We start from the raw sequence: 25,877 nt of genomic DNA on the forward strand, positions 1-25,877 counted from the left end.
AAGATCAGAGCCGTTCTCCTTTGACATAAAGCAGTCAGCTCCGATAACTCTCACTTGACGTAACTCTAATTCTCCATTGATAACAGTTACCAGAATGATGCTTTCTCTTTTAAATAATAGACCAAGTCCTGTTGGTCAGCTCAGCTGTCATAGGGCTAGTGTGGGCGGGACTGGGACATCATTTTGAGCCTTGATTGGTCAATGACATCCAATAGGTTCTTGGCGTCAACTGCAAGAGCGTGAGCCGCTGTCAACATCTGCTTCTTATAGTCCTGCTGCAGACTGGGACAGAGCAGAAGAACACACACACACACACACACACAAAGATTACTTATTCAGATACAACTAATGGGAGACATGACTAGTACAATATTAAAGCCACTGTTTATACAGTTTTCTCTAAAATATGTCCTCTAAAAGCATAATGAGTTTCCTTTTTATTAAAGTGCCTCCATTCCAGATACTTATTTTGGAAGCTTCTGAAGCTTTTGCACCATTGCTTGAGTTTAAAGTTTGTGTCTTGTTAGTACATTGACATAGAGGATAGTCTCTCCCCCCTGTTTCTGCCCCCATTTAACTCAGGCTGGTTGAAGGTTCAAAGGTTTTAATGTCATATACACAGTGAGGTTGTGTTATATAAAAACTTCAGATATCTCAAACAATGCAATATAAATATGTACAAGACTTAAAACAAATATATTTAAAAAAACAATAAAAAAGGGCATCTCAGGAATGTGTGCTTCACCAGTGCGCAGACTAGGAGCAACTTCATGATGTCAACATTAAGCACTGCAATGAGGCATTACTAATACAATATTGTAACTAGTTAAGCTACCTGGTCATCACATATTGTTGGGCTAACTTCATCTTCCCAATCAGCTCGGCCAAGTCAGAGTTCAGGAGCTTCTGTGCCATCTCGATCTGTAGAAGAAAACCAGATCATTAAGTATCAATCTGGTTTAATGATACTATTCCAATATAAATGATACCAAACTACTCAAGCGTTTTACAAAAATACACAAGAGTGTGTAATTACCTCTCTGTGTGTACTGGCTGGAAGCTGTGGTAGAGTCTCATCCACTGTGGCCAACAGTGTCCTCAACGCCAGACCCACATCCTGAAACACACACACAGACCGTAGTACTTTAAAATGATACCTTCGAAACAGAACATTAGGAAGTGAATCAACTCACATGGTGTTAAAAAAAATATATACCTTTTTACTGTATATATATGAAGAAATATAAAATAAATATGATTAAGTGATTAAGTAAACACCAGGTTAAGATGAGAATTTAAGTAATATTTCCTACACATATAGAGATAACCAGGGTGGAGAAATAAATTAAGTACAAGCAAAGATACCACAACTGAAAGCAACCTCTTGTGAGGCTAAAAGGACCGATCTGTTGTCTGGTTACCGGGTGAGTCAAAAATGATTAATAAGCACCAATATGTTAATACTTTAAAATCTTTAAGGCAGAGGTCTGCGGCTCAAGAGGGTGAAACTGTAAATTCAGCGACCCTCTGAGAAATAGTGATGAATATGAAAATGAGAGCTTGACGGCTTCGACTACCTTAACCATAGGAACGTATTCCTCTGGAGGAGCTGGCTGGATCTTGCTCGACATCTCGATCACAGCTTTGACCAATCCCGTCACGTTCTCGTACACTTTGTCGTTGGAGCGGTCCAGGTTGGCGGTGGGGGGCGGGCTGATCTCTTGAGGCTGCAGCTGAACCAGGAGAGCACAAAGGAAGCAATGAGTCACAGGCGGAGTGATTCAAAAAAACACCCACAGGTCTGTGTGAGGGCATCGACACACAGATAACAAGTTGAGACAATGATGATGAGAAATATGAGTCTGTACAAATGTAAAAATCCTGAATGATTTTAGAGACACACATGAATCATGCCTTTGGTTAACCTTGCTGCACATATGGTGGTAGAAATTGAAAGACAAAACACTTCTTAAATATCTGAGTAAATAAACAGCTCAAAATAAAAAACAAACCCTAATATAGGTGAACTATTAGAGAAGATATTAGATGTAGATCTATGACACAAAATACTTGTAATTCTCTGTTTTTGCCACTAGATGGCAGTAGCACACTGGTATAGATATACGTAACTAATGAGTCCATTTAACCCTGACCTTGCTCTACCCAATGATCCGTTTACTTTCAAATTGTGAAGACAAATACTATTGCTTGAACTGCTACTGAATTAGATTTTCAGCACTGCTAAAAGAAATTCTGTGAACCAAAATAAGTCTATTACCTTAACGCAGGTTTTTCTACATGCTTTGTTTACCTTTACCTCTTCCCTTTAGAGGGATGTCTCTTTTGCATTATCTGTTTCAGACACCTCCTGTTGCCAAAACACTGCAGCTCTGAACCTTGCACACATAATGGCCAGCTTCTACTTCAAATACAATTCTAATAAATACAAATTGAAAAAGTACTACTATCCGATTCTTGTGTACAACATTAAGATTTGACATGCTACAAGAAGGAAGGAACTTTAAAAAATAAAAAACAGAGGAGGAGGGATCTCTCTTTCATTTATATTACTATTTTGGATCCTACTCTGACAAAGTATTTCACCATGGCGTAGAAAACAAAATACTAAGTGCATCCTTTGTTCAAAATGTTAAACAATGGACAATTTCATATTAGTACAAGACAACAAGCAAAACTATTTGGATTTGGATGTTAGGTAGAGTTAAAAAAACAGTAAAACAAGAAACCTGATTGGTATTTACACAAGAATTGGCACTGGGTGATAAATGTGTTTATGTGTTTATATGATAACAACAATCTGTTGGACAGAGAGATCAAAGATTTGATTGAAAGAGGAATCAAATGGGCATGACAGACTAGCAGACGAGACGCACAGTCACACACACAGACAGTGTGCTGCTTACCCGCCAGGGCTAGAGGCCGACAGTAAGGCAGAGTGCAGGAGGAAGAGGAGGAGGAGGTAGCAGCCAAAGGAAAAGAAGATAAAAGGAAAATATTAAAGCATTAAAAACATGCAAACCATATATTTAGTAAATGTATCCTTGTCTGTGCGTGCTCTCCTTTGAGGTGTGTTTTATATTAGTATGTATGTGTGCTCTGATCTGTGTGTTACTGTACCTTGACTCCATCGTTGTAGCTGTCTCCGGTGTTTAGACAGGCCAGACTGCTCTGGGCTCCGGGTCGGGGGGGCTTCTTTGGGGGAGCTGCATGCTCTGCAGGAAACGACATATAAAAGTGAAAATTATTCTTCCTCACAGTTTTACAGTCTCCAAACCACTACTGGACAAATAGTACTTTCTTAAGCAGCTCTTTCTGAGGGAACATCCAGCTACTGTATGAGTTCGTACTCGTACAAACTGGTATTTGGATCTCCAACTGAAAAACATTTTCATTATCCATTTATAGTCAAGTCTATGAAAACAAAATGTGACGTCGTTAAAGTTTTGTTTTTACCACAAATAATACATTCCTAGTGACTAGTGATTCCTCACATTTGAAAATCTGATTTTGCTAGACTAAACACCTTCAACTATTTCTTCATAATCAAAAAATGTTGCCCATTCACTTCCTCTAGATCAGGGCTATTCAATTGGCGGCCCGCGGGCCAAATCCGGCCCCGGGGTGATATTTACTGGCCCTTTAAGTATAATGTTAAAAAGTAATCTACTTTTTTTCTTTTTTTAAAGATTTTCTTTTGGGCCAGAGTGCCTTTATTCCAGAGAGGGTGTTACATTGAGATATAGAGGGGAAGACAATGCCTGACAACTTCGGCGGGCTCGGGTTTCGAACCCACCTACTAGCTACTGTAGTGACAACTCCTGTCATTGATTGCATCTCTGCGTGAATGATTAGATAATTTCACCTAAATCAAATCAAATTAAATGATGTTGATGGTTAAATTAGCTTCACATGTACTAAGTTCTGAACTTGCCATTTAGATCTATAAAGGCCTTGGGGCTATGTTGTTTGATTTAATGAAACACAATATATGCACTCCACTATGCTGTTGTAGTATTTACTGTATCTGAAGCTCTTAATACGATTGCTCATATTTCAAGCCATCTTTTTCCCGGCCCCTTGCTTTGGATCATTTTCCTAAACCGGCCCCCATTCCAAACTAATTGAATAGCCCTGGGCTAGTCTATTACCTGCTTTCCCAACGGGCTGGTATATGTGCTGGTTTCCCGTCTGCACAAACAAACACAACAACAAAACATTTGGTTAACACATATGAAGAAAGTATAAAATAGCAATTTAGAACTTCACACGCAAAAACCCACAGGCGGGTTGTGAAAAATGTAGAGAATCCAGTTTAATGTACTTGTCACGTGACGCAGCATCTCAACTTGTTCTTGTAAAACCCACAACCTCATCTCCGGTCGAGGAGTTGTTTCTGTTCTCAGCAGTGTGTGGTCTAGCACTGTGTTACTTATGTTAACAAAAATATTCTAGGAGAAAGAAAAAAATGTACCTCTTTTGTTAGTGCTACCCTTTCAAAACCAGATAAAACCCACAGCATGTCTTTTTGATTTGATGCTTGTGAGCAAGCAATGATGCCACATAACTCTGTATGGGTGCCAGACATGGTATATATTTACTCTTGAATATCTGTTGTTTTTTCTGTGTGAGAAATCATTTCAGAGTGTTGCGGTCTGCCAACCACAAACACCCCAAAATACTACAGCATTCAGCATTCAGCATTACACACACACACACACACACACACACACACACACACACACACACACACACACACACACACACACACACACACACACACACACACACACACACACACACACACCACACACACACACACACACACACACACACACACACACACACACACACACAACACACACACACACACACACACACACACACACACACACACACACACACACACACACACACACACACACACACACACACACACCACACACACACACACACACACACACACACACACACACACACACACACACACACACACACACACACACACACACACACACACACACACACACACACACACACACACACACACACAAAAGGGAGATTTACCACCACAAACCACAGCCATGCAAAGGGAGGAGGACAAGCAGAGAGATGAATTACAGAGACAGAAATATCTGGCCCGTGGCAAAACAACGTTTGCTGGCATCAAAAACACAGCCGTGTTCTCAGCTCTTGTGATTCCAACTCCGGGATAAAGTAACAATAAAGCTCTGATCGACAAAACTATTTCGTTTTAGGAGAAAAAAACGTAATCGCAGAAGGGCAAAACACTGATGACTGAGGATCTAAAAGAAACAACACTACAGGAGGGAAGAAAGAGATGGAGTTACTTTTAATACCATCTGTGTTAAAAGGTATGATCACCATTATGTTTTGCTCAGTAAAAACATCTTTGAGTGAAAAATGTGCATCTGTCACTGCAAATCATTCAGTTACACCACAGTGCTCAAAGAAATAACTGCTAATCTCTTAAGTGAAGGCTACGAAACGTCTTTTTTGTCTTCCTTTACAAACACTGATGTTGTAGCAGGTCTGAACACAATCATACTGAGGTTGTAGCTAGTGATTATTTTAATGCAGTAAAGCTTGAAGACAAAGAAAGCAGTGTTCCAAGTAAGTACGTTATAAAGTAAGCAAGCAAGTTAAGTAAGAAACTAAGTATTGAAAACTACATCCAGTTAAAGTGGCACTCATATTTTTAGCTGCAGCTGCAAGACTTGCATGATAAGACAAGATCCACAATATTGTCCTCTCATGGTACTTTTGACGCTCTTAAGAGTGTGGATAGTCTTTAGCAGAGACTACAGACTGCCAGCATGCTGAGGTACTGGGAGTAACACTGGGATAGAAAGAAGATAAAAAGATGGCGACTTGTTTTCTTGCAACAGTGCCCTATTAATAACTGGTGATATTGTGGGAATTCATTGACCCCTCTGTGGTGACCCCGCCCCCGACAGGTTACTTCCTGTCCCTGGATCAGTGCCCCCTAGCTCTAATCCAAACAAACAGCCAATCACAGTGAGTCCAACCAGAATGTGGACTTCCGTCAACATTTGTCGTTATCAGACATCCTTCTCTCTTAAAAACACAAACTGTTAAGAAAAATAACTTCCCTTTTTAATGTGTGGCAAATGGTCATGAGGGTGACAGTAAAAATTAGAAGGATGTGAGGCACAGTTCGTTAAGGGGAAAAATATGAACTCCTTGTCAAAATGTTTCTGTGTGAATGACTGTTATTGTCCCGCTGCCTGCATAAATAACACCAACTAACAGTGAGCTGGATGGAGAAATCAGATGGAGAAAGTAACTTACCGGTGGTTGAGGTCCACCGTCTTCTCTGTCCAGACTCCCTCTAGAGCTTCTAGAGTCTGGTTTCTAAACACACAAACAAATAAACATAAAAATAAAATCTACATAATTCAAGTAACTAAGCACTAGACTGGTTTTACATCAATTAGATATTAAACAAGGCAGATTCAAAGCTCTATATTAACACTTAGGAAATTCTTTTTCCAAATGACACTAAGTCACATTGCTTTTATTTGAGTGTATTCAAAGGAAGTATTGCAGTTTTATTCCTGGGAGTTTTTCTGAGACAAATACCCTTTCATGGCATGCCACCAGCTCCAAATCACATGCTGTCGTAAGACTGGTGCAATACAGTATACGGTGCAATTTTAGTCACTTAAACCAGTAGATTAGAAGTCATCTTGCATTTAAATAAATATGTTTTCCCATCGAAGAACTGCCATGTACAGCCTTTATACTGAAAGACTAAATGGAAATAAAAACACCCTTAAATGAATAATTAAAAGACAGTTTATACTCTACTTTGATATTTAAAAAAGGGAGAAAGTGACTCCCAGCTCTTGAAATCAAAGTTTACTCTGTAGTGTTACAATGATTATGCGAATGAGAAAATGAATGAGTGAAACACAGCAGTGAAACTCACATTAAAAATAAACGTACTAACTTATGCATCCAAAACAAAGTCTCCGCGTACAAAGCTGCAGGATCAAACAAGCCTTTTCCAATTTAAGTAAAACATTTGAGGTTGACAAAAATCCCTAGAAAAAACGCCAAAATAAAACACACAAATATCCCCCACACACAACTTTCACACTGTCTACTCCTACCAGTTTTCCAAGACAGGACTTGAAGACCAGCATTGCCCTTGAGTTCATCAAAGTTGTCTGATGAAGCGTTTGTGTCCGATTTGTTGCGTCTGTGTTGCTATCAGCTTCTGATCTTACTGTATCTCTCTCTATAAGCCCCGTGTGCCTCTATGACTGTGCCAGTAGTTTCATCAAGACATGAATTCAGATATAACTCCGGCTTCCTGCCTGCAGCACACTTATATCTGACGCATGGAGAGAGGGAAGGAGAGGAGGAGGGAGGAGGGATGGAGCATGCTGCCAAGGAGCCGTCAGAGTGTAAGTGCACGTCTTCACCCTTCTTTCCCAAACTATTCTGTTTTCTCCTCCCTTTCTCCCCCCTCTCTCTCGCCCCTCCCTGAAGTAACAGTGTGATAAAAACCAACCAGCCTCCAACACACACACTCACTCACACACATAAATATACGCCTTCCTAGCTTTTCAGTAATCTTGTGTGTTGTCAGTTAGTGGTTGTGGGTCAAAGACAGACTGTTGACTGGGCTGTCAGATTGTCTAAGCCTATCATTAGCCTGGAATTCACACAGGCCACACCTGCCTTCAGACTCTCTCCCTCTCAAGCATGTACAATAAAATACTTGAGCAAAAACCCCAGAGATCCTTCAATCAGTGTTCACAGAAAAATGCATCCTACATGAAATCGTTCTCCTTCACCTCCCCCTCTTTTTGTCAGAGGGTCTCCATCAGAAGCAACTAGCTCCATCAGACAGCAATACACACTACATTCATTTTTCTTTGTATGATAATTTTACTAGAATAGTTAGCTGTAATATTGTATGTATGTAAAACCATAGTGCTGAGAATCACACACACTATTAGATATGTTTTTTCCCGAGGTCGTTTGAATGTACCATATGTTTGATGTTTTTTCACTAAATGTTGTATGTCTTATTTATCGCAATGAAAAAAAAGAACATGTTTTATAACAGCGTATCCAAATGAAGTTGGTGTCTGGTCACAGATTATTGTGTTGCTTTGGCTCCAATAGGAATGCAATGCAATACTCGTAACCTCTGAGGGAGTTAACTCATATTGATATGTTGATTTCCAAAATGACTTTAGTTTGTTTTATATTTATCAAATGTATGGAAATGTGATTGTCCTTGAGGAGCATGTGATGTATTCCAGAGAGTCCATTAACACATGTACAAAAACACAACAACATGCATCGTGGAACTTAAATGAAAAGAATCAACAGCACAACTGACAAGTCAAGGATGGCAAATAAGAGAGAAAGCTTTGCATCAAAAACAACACTTCCCCATGCACAACAATATCTAACAAAAAATACTTAGGGATATTAAAAATGTAGCCATTCACTATACTCTACTGTTTTTCAGTGAAATATATATACGTACCCTCCATTGTTTTATAATAAAAAGGATGCATCTGATCTTACATTTATTTGAAGTAGTAATAAAAAAAATCAAAATGGTCTTATAATAAACTTGAATGACATTGTCTAAATCTTTGTTTACTTGCCTCTGAAGTTTATGCTAACAGAGTTCAGTGTATCAAACGAAATCTTATGTTAAATGAACCGTTACATTCTTAGTATATGTGTGTCTGAGAGTGCTCTGAGTGTTACCAGCAGCCTTTCCTCCTGCTCCAGCCACCTCTGGTCCTCCTCCATCTGCTGTTGTTGTATCATCAGCTGTTCCTCCATAAACAGGCACTGCTGGCCTACACACTGCTGCATGTCTACTGCCCTGTCCTACACACCGACACAAACAAACACAGTACAAGCATGCAACAAAAGACAAGCATAGCAACAGACGTGCACACCAACACAGACACACACACACAGACACATACACCAGACAGATGAGAGGCTGAACTGAGATGATGGACACACACTGAAAATAATGGGTGTAAATGGGCCGTAGAATAGGACCATTTAAATATAATATTGTAAATGTGTGCCCTGGACTCATTATGCAGGTAGGGCTTTTTATTCACTATGTCTTTTGAGGATGTAAAATTATCCTAATCATTTTTAATCTTTAAGCGTTCGACTGGTATATTCAATATTGTATGACTGTTAACACTTGCAAATTATATACCTTTAAATAACAAACAAAAACAGCTTTATAAAATACCTTTTTCCTGTCATTGAGGGGTAATGAATGCAAGCTAGCTGAATAACCTGCTGTGTCTTAACCAAAAATAATAAATCTGTGTGAGTTTAAGTTGTATCCTCTTAATTTACCCGTGTGTATATGTGTGAGTGTTTGAGTGTAAAATGTGTCTCCTACCTCCATCGCTGAGCCCCATAGTGCCATGTCTTGTCCATGCGGAACGGGAAGGTGCTGAGAGTGTGTGTGGACGTGGTGGCGGGGGTGTGTGTGCGCATGGTGTGTGTCCAGCATGGTGGCCTGTGGCGGGTACAGGGCGCTGGGCACCGAGGGGAGGGTGTGAGGGCCGGGGTATCCTGCCATCTGATCCAGAGAGGGAGGACGGAGAGAAAGACACACGGTTAGCCGGTTTTCAGTTCTCTTTTGATTACATCTTCACCTTTGTTATTAGTAACTATAGGTCATTTAGCACCCTTACATCCTTTCAAATGTGCTATACATTATATCTTTCAATGTTATAAGTGGTGGACAAATCACTCAGATCCTTTACTTAAGTAAAAGCATAAAGACCATCCTCTACAAATACTCCTTTAGAACTTAAAGTCCTGAATTCGAAATAGTACTTAAGAAAGAAAGTATTTTGAGCAAATTGTAATTTAAGTAAAAGTAAAAAGTAGTATGTCTCTTTCAAAAGTTTAAAATGATTATAGAATACAATATTATATTGTTTAAATAAAAAAAAAACGATGTAGTTTGTCAATGCAGAGCAGATATGAGGTACTTTGAAACAATTGGCTGGGTAGTATTAAATATGGGTGTCTTACTATTTTATATCCCAGTAAAATGTTACTTTTATATACACGGTCTCTGCCACTGGCGTACCTGGTAGTGTCCAGGATGTTGGGGACTGGGATAAAAACCTTCACTGGAGCGAGGACTAGGATATCCTGGTCTGCTAGGCTACAGTCAGAGAGAGAGAAAGAGAGAGAGAGAGAGAGAGGAATAAAAAAGACAGGGGGAAAAAACAATAACACAGTTAGAACACTTGTTCATCGTTTTCCCAAGATAAACGTTAGAGGACGGATACCGGGGTCATTCAGTCAATCCACACACAAACCCCTCGGTGCTGTTTGTGTGGCTGGGTTAGCTGTCAATCAAAACAAAGGGAACACCCACTGGGCTGCAAGTCCAGCAAGCTGTTAGTCGAAATGGCACTACATAGTTTCCCTATGTTACAAACAATGAAATCCAAGGATTATTGTTATAAAGTATGTGATGTTCCTGTTCTACTCATCCCTGGGGTCTGCGGTTAGATGTGATGCAGAGTGTACGAGGTGTTATGGTTGCAAGTTCACCAAAGACTTCTCTTTAAAGCACAGTTGTTCTTCTTATTTGGAAGTATTTGTGTTGAAAAGGTTAAAAAGTAATGTAAAACATAAGAAATTGTTTTACTATCTTGTGCCAACTACTGATGGTTAAAGAGGAGCGTGAGTCGGCTTCTCGTCTCTATCTATTTGATTTGTATTCCTTTGCATTGGGCTAGTAGCTAAAAACAGAAGTGCTTGGTGAACACACACCCTTGTTGCTTCTCTTGGTTTCTGGTGATTTGTTGTGATGAAGCTGTTGAAAGTTGATTTAACCCTCTCTAACACAGAGCTCATTAGCACAGCAGTGATGTAACCTCTACCTTCCACAGGCTCTCATAGTAGCTTTCTCTGGACCACACCTCCGACAGCAAGACAAGACACAAAGACACACAGGGAGGGAGACAGACAGCAAAGAAAGACGGGGAGGGAGGGAGAGAAGGGGAGAGAAAAGGAAAAACAGTAGGAAGGGAGGGAGGACATAGAGAAGCAGACAAGACAGAGAAACTAAAGACCAGACATACAGGAGATTTAAAAACTCTCAGAGCGGCAGACACAGGGAAACGTACAGCATGTTGTGAACATGCTCACACATGGAAGGACACAGGGCTCCTTCACAAGAACAAAATGATATCTTAAATCGTCCCGAAACTGATTCACAGGCCTGTGGTAGTCTATCCAAGTAGAGGGAGGTTTACCGGGGGAATACCCAGTTTAAAAATGGCAAAATAAACACAGGGACAACAGACAGATAGGAAGGTTAATGAGGAAGTAGTTGCACTAGGGTAAGACAGCTATGGGTAACTATCTGTTCCACTTTGGATGAATATTTGAATGTAAGAATGAATGACCAAATAAATAAATAATGCAATGTTGAAAAACGGTTCCTGCTTTTTTGATAGCTGAGTTTTGGGGTCCCTGTTTTTACCACTACGTCAGCTTAGGGTGTATTTTCAGCATCTGATCAAAATGTATATCTATGGCTTGCCACAACACATCTTAATCCACAGGTATGTGGGACAAATAGATTACTTTAAAATACACATTTTGTGGAGGGAAAGGTCAATGTTACCAGATAAAACTAGGCATCACTTACACAACCTGTATTTATATTTACAGTACTGGTACTTGTCTTTTTACAATCTATTTTCTTTAATCTTTTTCTGTTTGCACACCATGTTGTTTTCTTGTGCACTGGGACAAAGGAAACTGAATTTAGTTATGCATTTTGATGGATGACATTAAAGTATCCATTGTGTCTTATATTTGGGGTTTTAAGAAACTGTTTTTAAACACGGCGCTTGACAAAAGAAAATCTATTTTTCATTATCTTGAGCATTTTAACTATTTCAGGGCAGTATATTTTGTAGACCGTAATTGCGATTCCTTTCAAAATGAACTTGTTGTTGTGAGACACATACTGCTATTACTAATATGTAGACCCATGGCATAACTCTAGGAAGAATTTTAAGTATGTTGAGCAGCACAATGTAATTAAGGTTTTCTTTTGACTTGTGCCCCCACTCTGGGGCACAATTCATCGACTCCCACACATTCATCCATCATCAGAAAAAAGACTCACAACAGGAATTTATTCCAGCTGTTGTAAAGATTTAACATGTTATGCAGCTAAGGGCCCAACAGAACATTGACTAAAGGCACATCTTATTTTATGCAGCTATTTTTGTTATGTACCTATGGTACCAGAAATATCTTTGATTTTAGCAGTATTTCCTATATGTTTACATGAAAGTGTGTTTTAAACACTTTACAAGCATTGAAAGTAATACTTTTTTCCATGTAGGAGGTAGGGTGAAGTTACAGCTCAGTGGGAGGACTAAACGCTCCTTCCAAAAACAGGGTCACCTACCAAAACAAACTCATGTGTAGTACTACTGGCCAGAGGTCAAGGTGACAGAGAGCCAGCTCTGAATAAACAGGCTGGTAGAGACAGAACGTTGAGGTAACTCTTAGAGTGTATTCATAGTAACTGTTTATCCTAGCCATCACAAATGATTACAAACTTCAATTTGACTTAATTCAAAACAGAATGTAGTACGAGTTAAACTATATCAAATGGTTATAGCTTTCCTCCTTAACAAGGCTGAGACCCGGTCCTGTGGAGTGGAAAAGTTGTTGAATTATAGCAGCATTAGTTCTGGACTTTGGGTTCCCCCTAGTGTAAAGAAAAGTGTTTCAATTTTGTTTTGACCTTGCTCTATGTCATTTTAGTTTGATTGAAATGTCAAAGCAGGTTAAAGGTAGTTTAGATAAATGATATGCATATTTGTCTTCTGGCTTATCCATGATTTACTGTATCTAAGTCCTACGTGTGTGCGAGGTGTCTGACTGTTGGTCACAGGATTTAGGATTTATGTGGGGCACCCTGAACAGGCTAGAAATAGGTTACACTAATCCCAGGACACATCAACACAATGCCCGACACAAACATAAATATCTGAAACTACATTCAATCACGACAGAGGACCTTCAGCAGCATGTCCAACACAAATAAAACATGTCATGCAAAAACATGCTCATTTTAAAAGTCACTGGTGTTGTCAAGCATTGTTTTAAAAACCACTGCACTCAGTACAATTCAATGATTCACAAATGAGTTTGCATTTGTTGATTCATTCAACAAAAACCGTTGCAACATTTCTTAAAATATGTGTAGTTCAGACTGGGCTTATTTTTGGACCGAATGTGGTAAAGATAAAGAAGGAAATGAGAAGGTAAGGAAAGTCAAGGGACTGATTGCAGTGACGCACCAAATGATACTTTTAATAAATAATACCTAAGAATGTCTTTATTCTGAATTTTAAACATTGCTTATGTAGAAAATAGATTGATAGGAAATTTAATTTCAAGATTCTTGCTTTTGAGTTTTGGCTCTTTATGGTTGAATGCAGTTATTGTAAGTCCCTTTGGATAATATAATGTAATGTAATGTTAAATAGATTACAGGTACAAAAGAGGCCATTTTTAATCTATCCAATGTATCAGCAGTCTGTAATCAATTCTTTGAATCTGGAATTTCTCCCCTTGGATATTCATCAAAGGGGCTACACTCTTGAATGTTGCAACTTTTTTGATAAAGACACACACGTTTGTTTTAGTAGTTATAAAAACAGCTTTAGCTTAGGTTAACAGTACACCACCTGCCTTCGTGTGTCTTTCAGAGCAGGGGATGGGGAAAGCTGTGTTGGTAGCTACAGGGAGGCGTGGCATTCGACTGGGTGGATGGTGGTGGGCGGAGGACAGAGAGCAGGCAGAGGGTCTCGCTGTACGTGGAAGAGTGAGGGGGGCAGGAGAGACGAGCGGGGGCCTCCCACATGACTGCACAGCAGGGTGTTGGTGCTGGGGGTCACAGTCAGTTTGTAATGGAGTGCTGGGATTAGTTTGGCAGCCGGGGTGAAAGCTGCGCGGCAGAGTTAGAGTTTTAGGATTAGAATTTGACTCTGGCTGGATGTTTTGGATGGTGTGGGGACAAATATTTGACAGGCTGCGGGGAAGAGAGTTTAAGTTAGGACTCGATTGGGAGAGGAGTGGGGAGGAGAGCCAGGGATGGGAGATGTTTGACTTTGGCTGGGATGAACAGAGCAGGTGACCGTTAGTGGGGGGATTTGTCTTGTGTGGACAGCTGCCATTGGACCAGCTCTCTGAACTGTTGTGAGGTGGAAAGTAGAAGTTAGGATGAGACCGTAGGGATAAGCCGGGTTTGGATTCAGGGTTAAACTTATTGTTGTGCTGAGAGAAAGAGTGATTGTAAAAAGTGGAGTTTTGAAGTGATTGAGGCTGAGGGTTGGGAGCAGAGGAAAAGTGATGGGGAAATTGCAGAGATGATAAGTAGAGCGGAGGAGCGGGTAGGTGAGAAGAGGTGAAGGGAGACGAAGGATGAGGGTTTCCAAGGCAGAGGGAAAGCTGTGAGGCAGAGCGTTGGTTTTGATGGCAATGGTGGAGAGGTGAAGGAGCAGAAAGACAGTCCAGACTGAAGGTGGGCTGCAGGGAGGGGCGACGGCTGGGCTGCAAACAGATAGACAAGGGTAGAGGACGAACACAAGGAAATAAAAAAGGTATCATAGAAGATAGAGATATGTAGTAGACAGGTGAGACAGACAGGGAAGAGCTGAAGCCAAGACTGTAACCAAAGCCATACAGCAAGTGTGCCTCTGTAGGGCATAACATGTTTTACAAACACAAGTAAAAACCTTTCCCTCCAAGCAGAGCATTTACATTAATGTTGTTCTCAATGAAACAAAATGCAGCATTTACTAAAACCTGCAACAAAAAACAGCATGATTAAACTAGCAAATCTCTCAATCCTAAAACTGCTCTGCAACACATATGGCTTTAGTTATGACCAAGAGTAGCAGTTAGCAGATGCTAACAGCAGGGGCATGAAGGGGGGCAGCATGAGAGGGAGAAGCAGCCAGCAGCTGGGGAAACAAGCTGTGAGTTGGGATGGCGCCAGTGGGGGTGGTCATTATGAACAAATTAAGAAGTACATGTATTTTTTTCAGGAAACTGACCATCATTACACATTTGAAGGTAATGGTTTAATTTTATAAAAAAATAAAAGTAAGATAACCGATCCAGTGCTTATATATGTATATAACACAAATCAAATATGTCTCCCTTGTTCTAATATACTAGAATGTTTTATGAACAATAACCTTCCCACTGCAAGATCACCATAATACGTGATCACAAGAAGAAATGCCTGGAAATGCATGTCAAAACATAAGCTTTTCAGATAAAACATATTCAATTTATCAAAAACATGTCAATGCTGCAAAAGGCCAGAGTCAATGGACCCACATTTGCTTATTTGTGTGAAAGCGCATTTCCCCTATAATATGGAACTTTAACTACATGCATCAAACATTCCTTGAAAAGTTGTGATTCAAAAGCATGAACCCATTAACATGTATAGTTTTCAATTTGATCATAGTAAGAAAACCATACTTTACAACTGACTTCAGAAATAATTTAACATTACAGGGGTTCTGCAGAAACCTTGCATGTTCAAACTAGAGGACTTATTAAATCAAAGAGTTACCAGTTGAATAATTTCAATGTCTCGATATGAAATGGTGAACAGTCACAATCATGTGTGATGCAGCAAAAACAGACAACAGAAAATATGTCACCAACTCAACATGGAAGCATATCAGAGAGGCTAACGGAAGAGAGCATGGGTCACAATGATCAGGGCGTCTCATTGCCAACAGTACAAACACAACAGACACTTTATTACTACACCTGTTGCACTCATACCAACATAAACACACACACAGACAGAGACACAAACATGTGGTGTGGTGGTGCCTTACTTTTGGTGGTGCTTCATCAGACCCTCCGGAGTCCCAAGATACAGTGACCTGCCTCCTCATCTCCATCCTGCTCCTCTCCTTCTGCTGGAGCTTCTCCTCCTCTAGTATAGTGCTGGAAAAGAGACCAAATACACAAGATGATCAAACACAAAACAGTACTGGTACCTTGTTGAATTGATTTTGATCTAGCACTGGAAAATAAAAAAAAGAATAACTGGGAGAAATAAGTAGATAGTGTTGTCTCTGTGACCACCTACAGCATAAATTAACATTTAGCATTTATCATTAACACATATTGTAGTTATCTTAAAACAATATTATGGTACAGCATATTCTGCTATTGTGTTAGAATAGATTGTATATTTATTGTCCACCAGGTTGGAAATGTTATATTGGCTCACCATAAAAACCAGGCCATCAGTTAGTAAAAAACACATAGCAAAAGACCACACACAACAAACATTAAACAAGTCAATTAAATCATCTTAGTCGCTTTAAAAGGTTAAGAATAGGCCATGTATAATGTGTACAAGTGTATAAGGACTTAAATGAACCAGCCAGATGATGAAAATACCTACCGCTTACAAAAAGTACTAAATGAAACAAGCACCTACCTGACCCACCAAAGAAAATACGAGGTACTGAGTTTTGCATTTATTACTTTATATCCTAGTTCACACTACTATGTAAACACATCACAGGGTTTTTGCAAAAAAAGGTGTTTTTAAATGTGAACTGTCAGCTTGGGTGGTTTTCTGTCCCCTAGAAATAAGAAAACTCACAGACTCTGACTCCATGAACACACACAGCATTAATGATGTCAGCTTATTCACTGTGTGCTGCTGTGACACACACACACACTAACTCAGGCATAAGGGACATTCATCCCACTCTTTGTACAGAGCATCAAAACAGACACTACTAACATCATAAGAGGAACAGATTCCTTTTTTGTTATGTCTTGCTGCTAAGGCATCTACGCCAAAAAAATATATTTTACAGCAACTCAAGTAATACATTTATGTGCATAAGATTCTATTGAAACACATTCAAGTTTAAGCAATGTCCCACGGCCCAAACCCAACATTTTTAAGGTCTTATTTCGCCAAAGATACCACACTGAATTTACCCGCTAAAATTATCCTTACTGACCTGTTCCCTGGGAAAACTGCTGCTGAATCAAACCCAGACACCCAGAGGAACGAGCTGCTGCTGGTTCCTCACACAAGACTGACTGGATGAACAATTCAACACACACTGTCACACACTCTTTCTACTCTCCTTTATTCAACAAGAGCTATTTCTGGTAACAGCATTACCCTTCTGTTCTGTTGTCTCCCGCTGTGTGTGTGTGTGTGTGTGTGTGTGTGTGTGTGTGTGTGTGTGTGTGTGTGTGTGTGTGTGTGTGTGTGTGTGTGTGTGTGTGTTCATGCACCTGTCAAAGTCAGTCTCCTGTCAGCTCCTCTTCCATCACAACACACATATGTACAACAATCTCAGTTTTCCACTAAATTATTAAGCAGTTAAAAGTAAAACATATGAACACAGGCTTAAACAACTACAATAATCAGATAGAAAAAGTCATACAAATCTGAATATTAGTTAGTAATTATTATTATTATTATTATTTTGGTTTACATTTCCCATTGTTTCTCTTGATCAGCCTTCAGGCTTTAGTGCTGAACTGTACTGATCCTATGAGTTGAAGGAATAAAGACAACACAAAAAAAACACACGGTTTGCAACAAAATAAAAAGATATACAGGAGAGTAGAGTATTTAAAGGTCACCTATTATGAAAAATCCACTTTTTTATGTCTTTTATACATAAACATGTGTCCCCTCTGTGTAAAGAGATTCTGAAAGTTTCAGGAAAAAAGATTTGCTCACTTTTTGTCCTGATCCATTTATATAAAAACCTGCCTGAAAATGAGCTGATCAGAATTTGGCCACTTTATGATGTCATAACGATTTTTTGGCTTGTGTAACCATTAGCCAATCACCAACCAAGGTAACCCCCCCACCTTATCACCTGCATCTCCTCCTAGAGCACTATTGTGTTCTTTTTAACCAAATCTCTCTCAGAGGGGCGTGGGGAGTGGCTCCTTATTTTCATCTAAAGTAACAGACAGAGAATCAGCACTTTTGAAACAGTGCTGAAACAGAGGGGATTATGGGATGCTACAATGCATGATCTGTTTGGTATTTCGAGCCAAACACTTCAGAGACATGTTTTGTATATATTCGAGACCTATAATATATTGATGAAAAAGAGTATAATAGGGGACCTTTAAAGCATAGCTGCATTGTAACACTTTTTGTATCTCTTTGTTCTCCTTTTCATCCAGACAACCAGTCATGTATAAATCCGCCAGCCTTGCATCACAGTCCTAACGGTAAATTGCATCAAGCATTAATCTGCGTGACGACAATAACTTCACCTGGCAACATCAACGCATTCTCCCCCACCTCCACCACACTCTGACACCTGGAAAAACAAGGCCTGCTTAGATTATTTACTCAGGCTGGGCTGACAGGACAATCCTGGACTTTTCAGCACCGCCCTGCTTTACTCTCACGTACTTCTCACCTGAGAGCTGCCCTGTACGACCTCATCTAAACTGAGCAGCATGATCTAGATGTCTGAGTCCAGGTACACTGAGATGTAAACCAGACATTCGAGGATATCTGCATAAAAAGCACACTGAAAACTAATCCCAAATTCCCCCTTTGATTTGTAAAAGGTTATTACCGGGAAATGTCTTTGAATATCCTTGTTTGAGAATAAAGGATTCCCTTAAAGTGTTACTACCCAACAACTGCAGCAAGAAAATAAACAACTGTAACTTGTGAATTTGTCTAATCAGGATTTATTTTAAGCTTCAGCTGAACTTCGGAATTTATTTTGCAACAGAATAAGGAGGATGGATCTTGTTCTCCATCACTTACATTGAAAACACCGGACAAAGGAATCTCAGGACACAAATATTACAACGTCCAAAAGCTGTGTCATTGGGTTTTAAGACAGACTTGATGAAATTGTAGTCGTTTTTTTTTTTATGAGAACATGAAAAGAAGCACAACCGACTTATTATGTTTAAGAGAAACTGCTCCAAAACAGCTACGGATCTAACCCTTTGACGCAGCAGCATCTAGTGAATGCAGCACACATTAAGCTGTGTACAGTTAAATAGAAAGAAATTACAATTTATCAGATAACAGACCCCCACCACAACTTTAAGAAATCCTGATAAAACAAAAAAGGCAGAATATAAAAGAGACAATACTTTACCTTTAAAACAAGCAGATCCAAAAGCTCTGGAGAATATCCAGACAAGCTCTTTTAGTGAAATAACATCAGCACCAAAGGGATGATAGGCCAGCTGCACTCAGCACTGAGATGCTGCAGAAAGTTAACACGAGTAGCCACAAAAGATCCCAGCAACGCTAAAAGGGTAAAATGTACTATTCCTGGCAGGGTGACACAGACAGTTGTAGCTGAACACAAAGACTGCAGGCTACGCTAGTTCTGCTTATCCTTCTTTCATTCTCTCAGTCTTTATTCTCTCTCTCTCTCTCTCTCTCTCTCTCTCTCTGTTCTTTGGAAAGCTGTAGCTGCTGGTAGCTGCCCACTGTTTACACACGTACACATACACACACACACACACTCACGTTGGTCCACCGTGTAGGAAAGCTGAGAGCTGCATATTTGGCAGGAGAGACCTATAATTGATATTATGATATAAAGGCCAGCCAGACCCAAAGTAAACCAAACTGTATATCCTTATATGGCAGGACTTTTCCCTATTAATAGCCAGCGACCACATTTAACGTGGTCAATATTGACTTGGTTTCCAAGACACTGAATGAGGCACATCGGGGGTTCCTCACTATTTCTTCATGCCAACATATCACAGTCAATTAAAATAATTGTTCTACATTTTGTCGGATTAGCACTCAAATGCAGTTTGATGTACTTTTCCACACTGGGTTGTAAGCCCATTACAACACGTAACCACACTCAAACTGTACATTTGTCGGACTGATGAGTAGACCGCCTTTATTATACTATTATTTGTTTGAAACCAAAATAAAAAAAGGGTAAGATTAAGAGGACACAATGAAAAGGTGGAAGAGGATAGGAGAAGATAAGAGCACAGAAAGTGCAGTTTGAAAGAGAGAATAGGAAGAGTAAAATTGGGGTAAAAGAGGAAAGCTGACATCGAGAACATTGGCAGTGTAATTGTGATGGAATTTAAGGTGTTGGTCACGCTGGTTTTTAGCAAACTCGTAAAAACCACAGGAGTGAAATGTGCACTCTTATTTTCCTGTTTCTGTGTTTTAGAGACAGAGAGAGAGAGAGAGAGAGAGAGAGAGAGAGAGAGAGAGAGAGAGAGAGAGAGAGAGAGAACAAGAGGAAGAATGTGCATGTTGAATTGATTTTAAGGCATTTAGCTGTGCTGTTGTTTTATCTAAATATGTATATACAAGTGCAAGCCTCAAAATTAGCATCATGGTGTAAAATGTAAACAAATAAAATCAGCGCCTTGTGTTGTGTACCTCGTTCAACCAGTTTAGTTACAGTTTACATCCATGTTTGTCCAGACTCACTAACTCACATTCAGTAAGTGCTGTAAAAGGTATTTTAAATAGATTATATATGGAAGGATTTCATAATAATACATTAACAATACATGAATGAACCTTTAGACGACACATTCATGTATTAATGAATAAACGGGGGAATATCTTGGCACATCAATCTGCAAACCAACAGTTCATATTTTGAAAAATCATAAAAGGCAGACTGGTTTTGGTGTAAATAAAGTGGCAGCTAACATCTGGAATGCTGCTGTCGTGTTTAAGAACAGGATCTGTTACAGGATGTGTATTTTGTAAATTGTGTAATTGTTTTTATTTGTAATCTTTTTTTATGTTTCTTGGTTAATATTGGCCGTCTTTGGCTCTTTTCTTGCTGTAACAAATGCACATTTCCCCTCTGTGGAACGAATAAATGTATTCTGATTCTGAAGAAATATAAAAGAGCAAGCAAACTGTGCACAAAATGTAATCCAAGTAGTGTCCTATTGTCTCAGCTGACGTTCATATCCTGTTGTTAATTTAATGAATGTATGATCTGTGTTGCAAGAATACATCATCAGCTGATTCCACTGTAGAGCTACAGGATCACTTACAAAAAACTGCAGGTCTGTTCCTGTCTGTATGATTATGAATTGTTGAGTCATGGTGGCTGGGAAAAGCTCTACTCCTACTCTAAGCCTACATAAATCTAATCTAAATCTAAAAATAAATAGTGCTAACTCTTCTTACAATTCTGCCTTCGGAAAAACTTTACTTTATTCTACAAATCTATTGATTATAACTGCATAGTTTTACGGGTCGTCACAAGGAGGGTGTTAGAATTCAAATCTGTAGCACATAGCAGAGCCAAAATTCTGATGAAGCATTACAACACTGGAGCGAAATTGAAATTGACTAATATTCAACATGTTGGTGGGCCGGATTTGTGAAGGTGTGTTGGGGGGAAATTATGATCTGAGAGCTGTGGGTGTTATTTTGGCTGCCAGCATGCTGTGATTAGCAATAATTGTAATCACATACTGTAACCCCACACTGGCAGATATAAATCATCAAACATGTCAGATTTATGGAGTTTCTCTCCTTTGCCACTGGCACAAGATGACGACTGACACAATGTTACCTTATTCCTCAAAGTTGCCCTTCCTATCGACCCTCAATACATTAATAAAACAGTTTACAAATTGTGAACGGTCTTGCCAAGTTATTTGCGACATAATATGACTCATGAATACGTTGGACTCTTCCTACTGAAAGGGGAACATCACGGTGATGACTGACTCAGGGACTACCGCTGCAAATTGTTTAAAATGTGTACAGTGTTGTCTAGCTCCGCCTTATCTGATCAAACCGTGGGCGGCATATTGTCTCCTGATGGATAAGATCTCTCTGTTTCCTAATCTGTCTCCGGGAAAAGATGGTAACAAGGCAGTGATGTATCATTTAACAAGGAGGCGAGGCGTGACTGAGATATCTCATTTAATCTATCTCTGTCATTATCATATCTTTGTTGCCATACCAACCATACAGTCATCAGCCCAAACAGGATGTTAAGTATTTGGACAGTTTAGTTTTGACTCCATTTGAAAAGAAACATTAATGACTTTGAGGTTAAAGAGCTCACATAAAGGTTAATGTGAGGGTGTTAAAACATGTAGAAACGGCTGTCCTCTGTATACAAGGGTACAAATTAACTTAAATACTAGACTATATATTATTCAACCAGTGTGGATTTAAACAACGCCAAACACACGTATAGGTGAAGATAATGAACTTCACAAACTTCAACTTTTAAAAAAATCTGCAAGTTAGGATATTCTTAATATTTGTTGAAAATGATAAGATGCATTTTTATCTGGAGAATTTAGTGGAGTGACAAGATTTATGCCGTCATTTCCGTAAATTAAGATAATTAAATTGAATCTAGTATATAAAACTGGATTAAATCAGAGCAGACAAAAAGCCAGGACAATAAAATGATCCAGTCTGCCTGTTCAATGAACAAATTAGAAGACATGTAAATGAGACCGCAGATGGATAAAATCTCCGTCCCTCTGCCTGTATCTGAACGGTGAAAAAGACAAAAGCCAGAGTATGTGGCCTAATTGTAAATGTAAAATACTTCCACTGATTTGGTTTGATTATATAACTAATACAGACAGTGACCCCTGCTGGCAGGAAGGTGTAAGGAGCAAAAGTAATTAACTGTGGCACAGTCCTTTATCTTAACTACAACTGAGAAAATAGTATAGATTAACATGCAGAAGGATCAAATGTAACAACTTAACTTTTAAAAGACAGGCAGGCTGGTAGTATCATTTTGAAAACAAACTAATACTGTCGTTATTGGGGTAGATATAGGGGGAGGCTATCTTAGAAAAAACGTGCATTTTAAAATTTCGTTTTACTATGTCCAGGTTCTTTAACTCAATGCATTACACCTTAACATTTCTGCAAGGGACACAAAAATGCCTATTTTGCTTCTTCATTTGAGGTAAAGTAAATATTCAGATACGATAAATTATCTTTCTGGCAAAGAAGAAAAGAGAGAAAAGAGAAAGAGCATCAGTGGTTTGTGTCCTTGAGCAAGACACTGAACCCCACATTTCTCCAACTTAAAGACATAAAAAAAAGTAAACCACAATATGTTTGCACTTACAGATACACAGAAAGACACTCCCACACTCCATTAAGTACCTCAGTTGTGTTTTGAGTTCAGTGAAGCGTGGCCTCTTGCTGGGATCATACGACCAACACTTTGTCATCAAGCTGTACAGAGTAGGAGGGCACTGAGGGGGCATCGCCAGGCGCTCGCCGTTCTCTATCCTGCCGATGACGTCGTTGTTCTTCACACCTTGGAAAGGCTTGATGCCGAACATGAGGATCTCCCACATACAGACGCCTATGGAAAGACAGAAAAACAGAAAAAGTCAGTCACTATGAGACTGAGACGGCAAGAAATTGGCTCTTAAATGCTGCAAAATGCTGAGAGTAAAGAGTGCAAAAGATTCAATCTAAACATTTTTATTAAAACTTTACATTTGAACCCACATAAATGCAAAGAAGAAAGCATGTCAACACATTTAACTCACCAAACATCCAGACGTCACTGGCTGTGGTAAATCGCCTGAAGTTGATGGATTCAGGAGCCATCCATTTAATAGGTAGTTTACCTTTAGAAGCTGAAAAACAGAAATCAGAAGGACGGTGTTACACTTTAATGATCAGCTAAAATCATGTCAGTCCAATGAATAATAATGCTGATTTGCTCCATAGGTTATGAGGATCAAAGATGGTTAAAAGGACACGGTTAAGTGAGGAATTATCAGGAAATGGTGTCTTTTTAAAAGGTGTTGTATTTACCTTTATAATAAGAGCTATCTTCCATGTATCGAGACAAACCAAAGTCCCCCAGTTTTACACAGTCGGCTGTGGACACCAATACGTTCCGTGCTGCGATGTCCCTGAGGAGCATAGAACACAAATGGGAGGAAATCCAAAACACTTCGACATTTATTTACATGACCAGACATTTCTCACCTGTGGCTTCTTGAAAAACATCATGATAATATCATTATTTTAGATTTTTGGGAAACCACATGCTTGGAGTTGGTGACAATATTTGTTTCCCCATTTCCCAATTTGTCTCCATTTTATTTAAAAATAATTATTAAATGAGACATACGCACGTGATCTTCCAATAAGGTTGCAATGCTGGACTATGGTTCGAAGGGAATATCTATTTTCCATAAACTAATATTGTTTCTTTATAGGTTGAATCAAGCCCAATTTAAAAAGCAACTATATCATTGTAAATGTATATTATATGAGACTTTTATACATACCTGTGTACAAAGCGCTTGCTCTCCAGATATGCCAGTGCCGTGCTGAGCTGGGATGAGTATAAGATGAGAGAGGCCAAGTCCAGACTGTACTTCCTCACCTGGAGGAAGGACCGCAACTGTGGAGGAGGAAGAAAACAAACACAAACAAAGGGATGAGAGAAGGAGAGGGAGAGAGGAACAATTAGATGGTGACAGAGTTACAGAAATCAGGAAAAGTAGGGGTAGACAGGGATATGAGAAAATTGAGAAATTGAGATAGAGGGGCAGAACGAGAGGAATAATAACAACAGTTATCAAACAGTTTTATAAATCAAACTGTGCCATTACCAGAATAAAAAGGAACTATGCAAGATAAATGAACGGGGACATTATCGTTTATGTCAACAACAGATTGTGTGACGTGGTCCATGTGGGTGTATTTGACTTAGGCAGTAGATGACCAGTTGGCAGCTTTTCTGCTGCAGATACATGTGTTGTGATGCATCATAAGCTCAGATGTTCCTTATAATGTGCATATAAGGAAAACCAATATCACAAACTAATGAAAACAGAAATATAAACAAAACAAATGTGTTTGTACTTGCTTTGAAGCTAGACTACAAATTTGTTTGTACTTATTAACATACTTTCACAGAGGAATCTTCTTACTTTCCTGCTCGATTGTTGTCCCTACATCCCAATGTTGTTGTTTAATGCTAGAAGACACTTATCTAAACAACTGAACGAAGAATTTTAGACATACATTTATTTCAAAAACAGACTAAGGGTTTTGTGCTGCAATTTATTGTATAATCTGAATTCTGCCATAAAGTTTAACCTGATAAATTCTCTCTTGCTGTTTGACAAATACTGAAAAAATGTGTCAAAACAAGAAACACTTTCGAGGTATATTTTGTACAAAACGATTACTCCAATAATATTTTAAACACATGCACATCCATGTAATCCAGCGGATAATGAACACCCTTATAGGAGTTGATATCAGTGTCGTACCTCTCCGAGTGTGCAGAGCTCCATGATGATCCACACTGGATTCTCTGTGATGACTCCCACCAGCTTCACGATGTGCGGGTGGTCAAACTGACGCATGGTCACTGCATGGAGAGAAGTTCAGATCATTAGCAGCCTGCATGATTTTCTGTAGTATTCTGAAAATTCTTGAGTGAATTGTTAGCAGGTAACATTTGAGAAACACACACGAGGCCCTTACATGCTTCTTGGAGAAACTTTTCCCTGACGCTGTCCGACGTTGAGTTCTTACACGTCTTCACGGCCACAGAGAGGGCCGGGTTCTCCTGCAAAAAACAGAAGTGAAGAAAATGATCAGCATTACAACAGAAGCAGCTGTATTCAGCAAATTCACTGCCTATTCAAATACACTGAGCCTATTATTTGTTTGTTTATCATATAATAACATGTAATGATGAGATTTGTAGGTTAATCCTCAT

The 25,877-nt window shown here is 39.2% G+C and overlaps 1 protein-coding gene across 5 annotated transcripts in view; it reads right to left on the bottom strand.

The window, feature by feature from the left end:
- ptk2ab (protein tyrosine kinase 2ab) overlaps positions 1–25,877 on the bottom strand; it is a 57,084-nt gene continuing 31,207 nt past the window's right edge. For 3 of the 5 annotated variants that reach the window (XM_034128194.1, XM_034128196.1, XM_034128195.1), the window contains 18 exons: positions 25,640–25,724; positions 25,423–25,523; positions 24,430–24,545; positions 23,948–24,048; positions 23,677–23,766; positions 23,282–23,486; positions 15,987–16,098; positions 10,169–10,246; positions 9,467–9,649; positions 8,800–8,925; positions 6,352–6,414; positions 4,170–4,209; positions 3,139–3,233; positions 2,925–2,933; positions 1,578–1,733; positions 1,037–1,117; positions 836–921; positions 1–282 (listed from right to left, as the gene is read on the bottom strand). In XM_034128194.1, coding sequence (XP_033984085.1) covers positions 156–282; positions 836–921; positions 1,037–1,117; positions 1,578–1,733; positions 2,925–2,933; positions 3,139–3,233; positions 4,170–4,209; positions 6,352–6,414; positions 8,800–8,925; positions 9,467–9,649; positions 10,169–10,246; positions 15,987–16,098; positions 23,282–23,486; positions 23,677–23,766; positions 23,948–24,048; positions 24,430–24,545; positions 25,423–25,523; positions 25,640–25,724 — 1,854 coding nt within the window. In that variant the 3' untranslated portion in view covers positions 1–155. Of the gene's footprint in view, positions 283–835; positions 922–1,036; positions 1,118–1,577; positions 1,734–2,924; positions 2,934–3,138; positions 3,234–4,169; positions 4,210–6,351; positions 6,415–8,799; positions 8,926–9,466; positions 9,650–10,168; positions 10,247–15,986; positions 16,099–19,277; positions 19,516–23,281; positions 23,487–23,676; positions 23,767–23,947; positions 24,049–24,429; positions 24,546–25,422; positions 25,524–25,639; positions 25,725–25,877 lie in introns of those variants that run through there. The other 2 variants (XM_034128198.1, XM_034128197.1) reach the window with 2 other exon arrangements.

Source organism: Trematomus bernacchii, unplaced genomic scaffold, assembly GCF_902827165.1.
Source record: "Trematomus bernacchii unplaced genomic scaffold, fTreBer1.1, whole genome shotgun sequence".
NCBI classification, from domain to species: domain Eukaryota; kingdom Metazoa; phylum Chordata; class Actinopteri; order Perciformes; family Nototheniidae; genus Trematomus; species Trematomus bernacchii.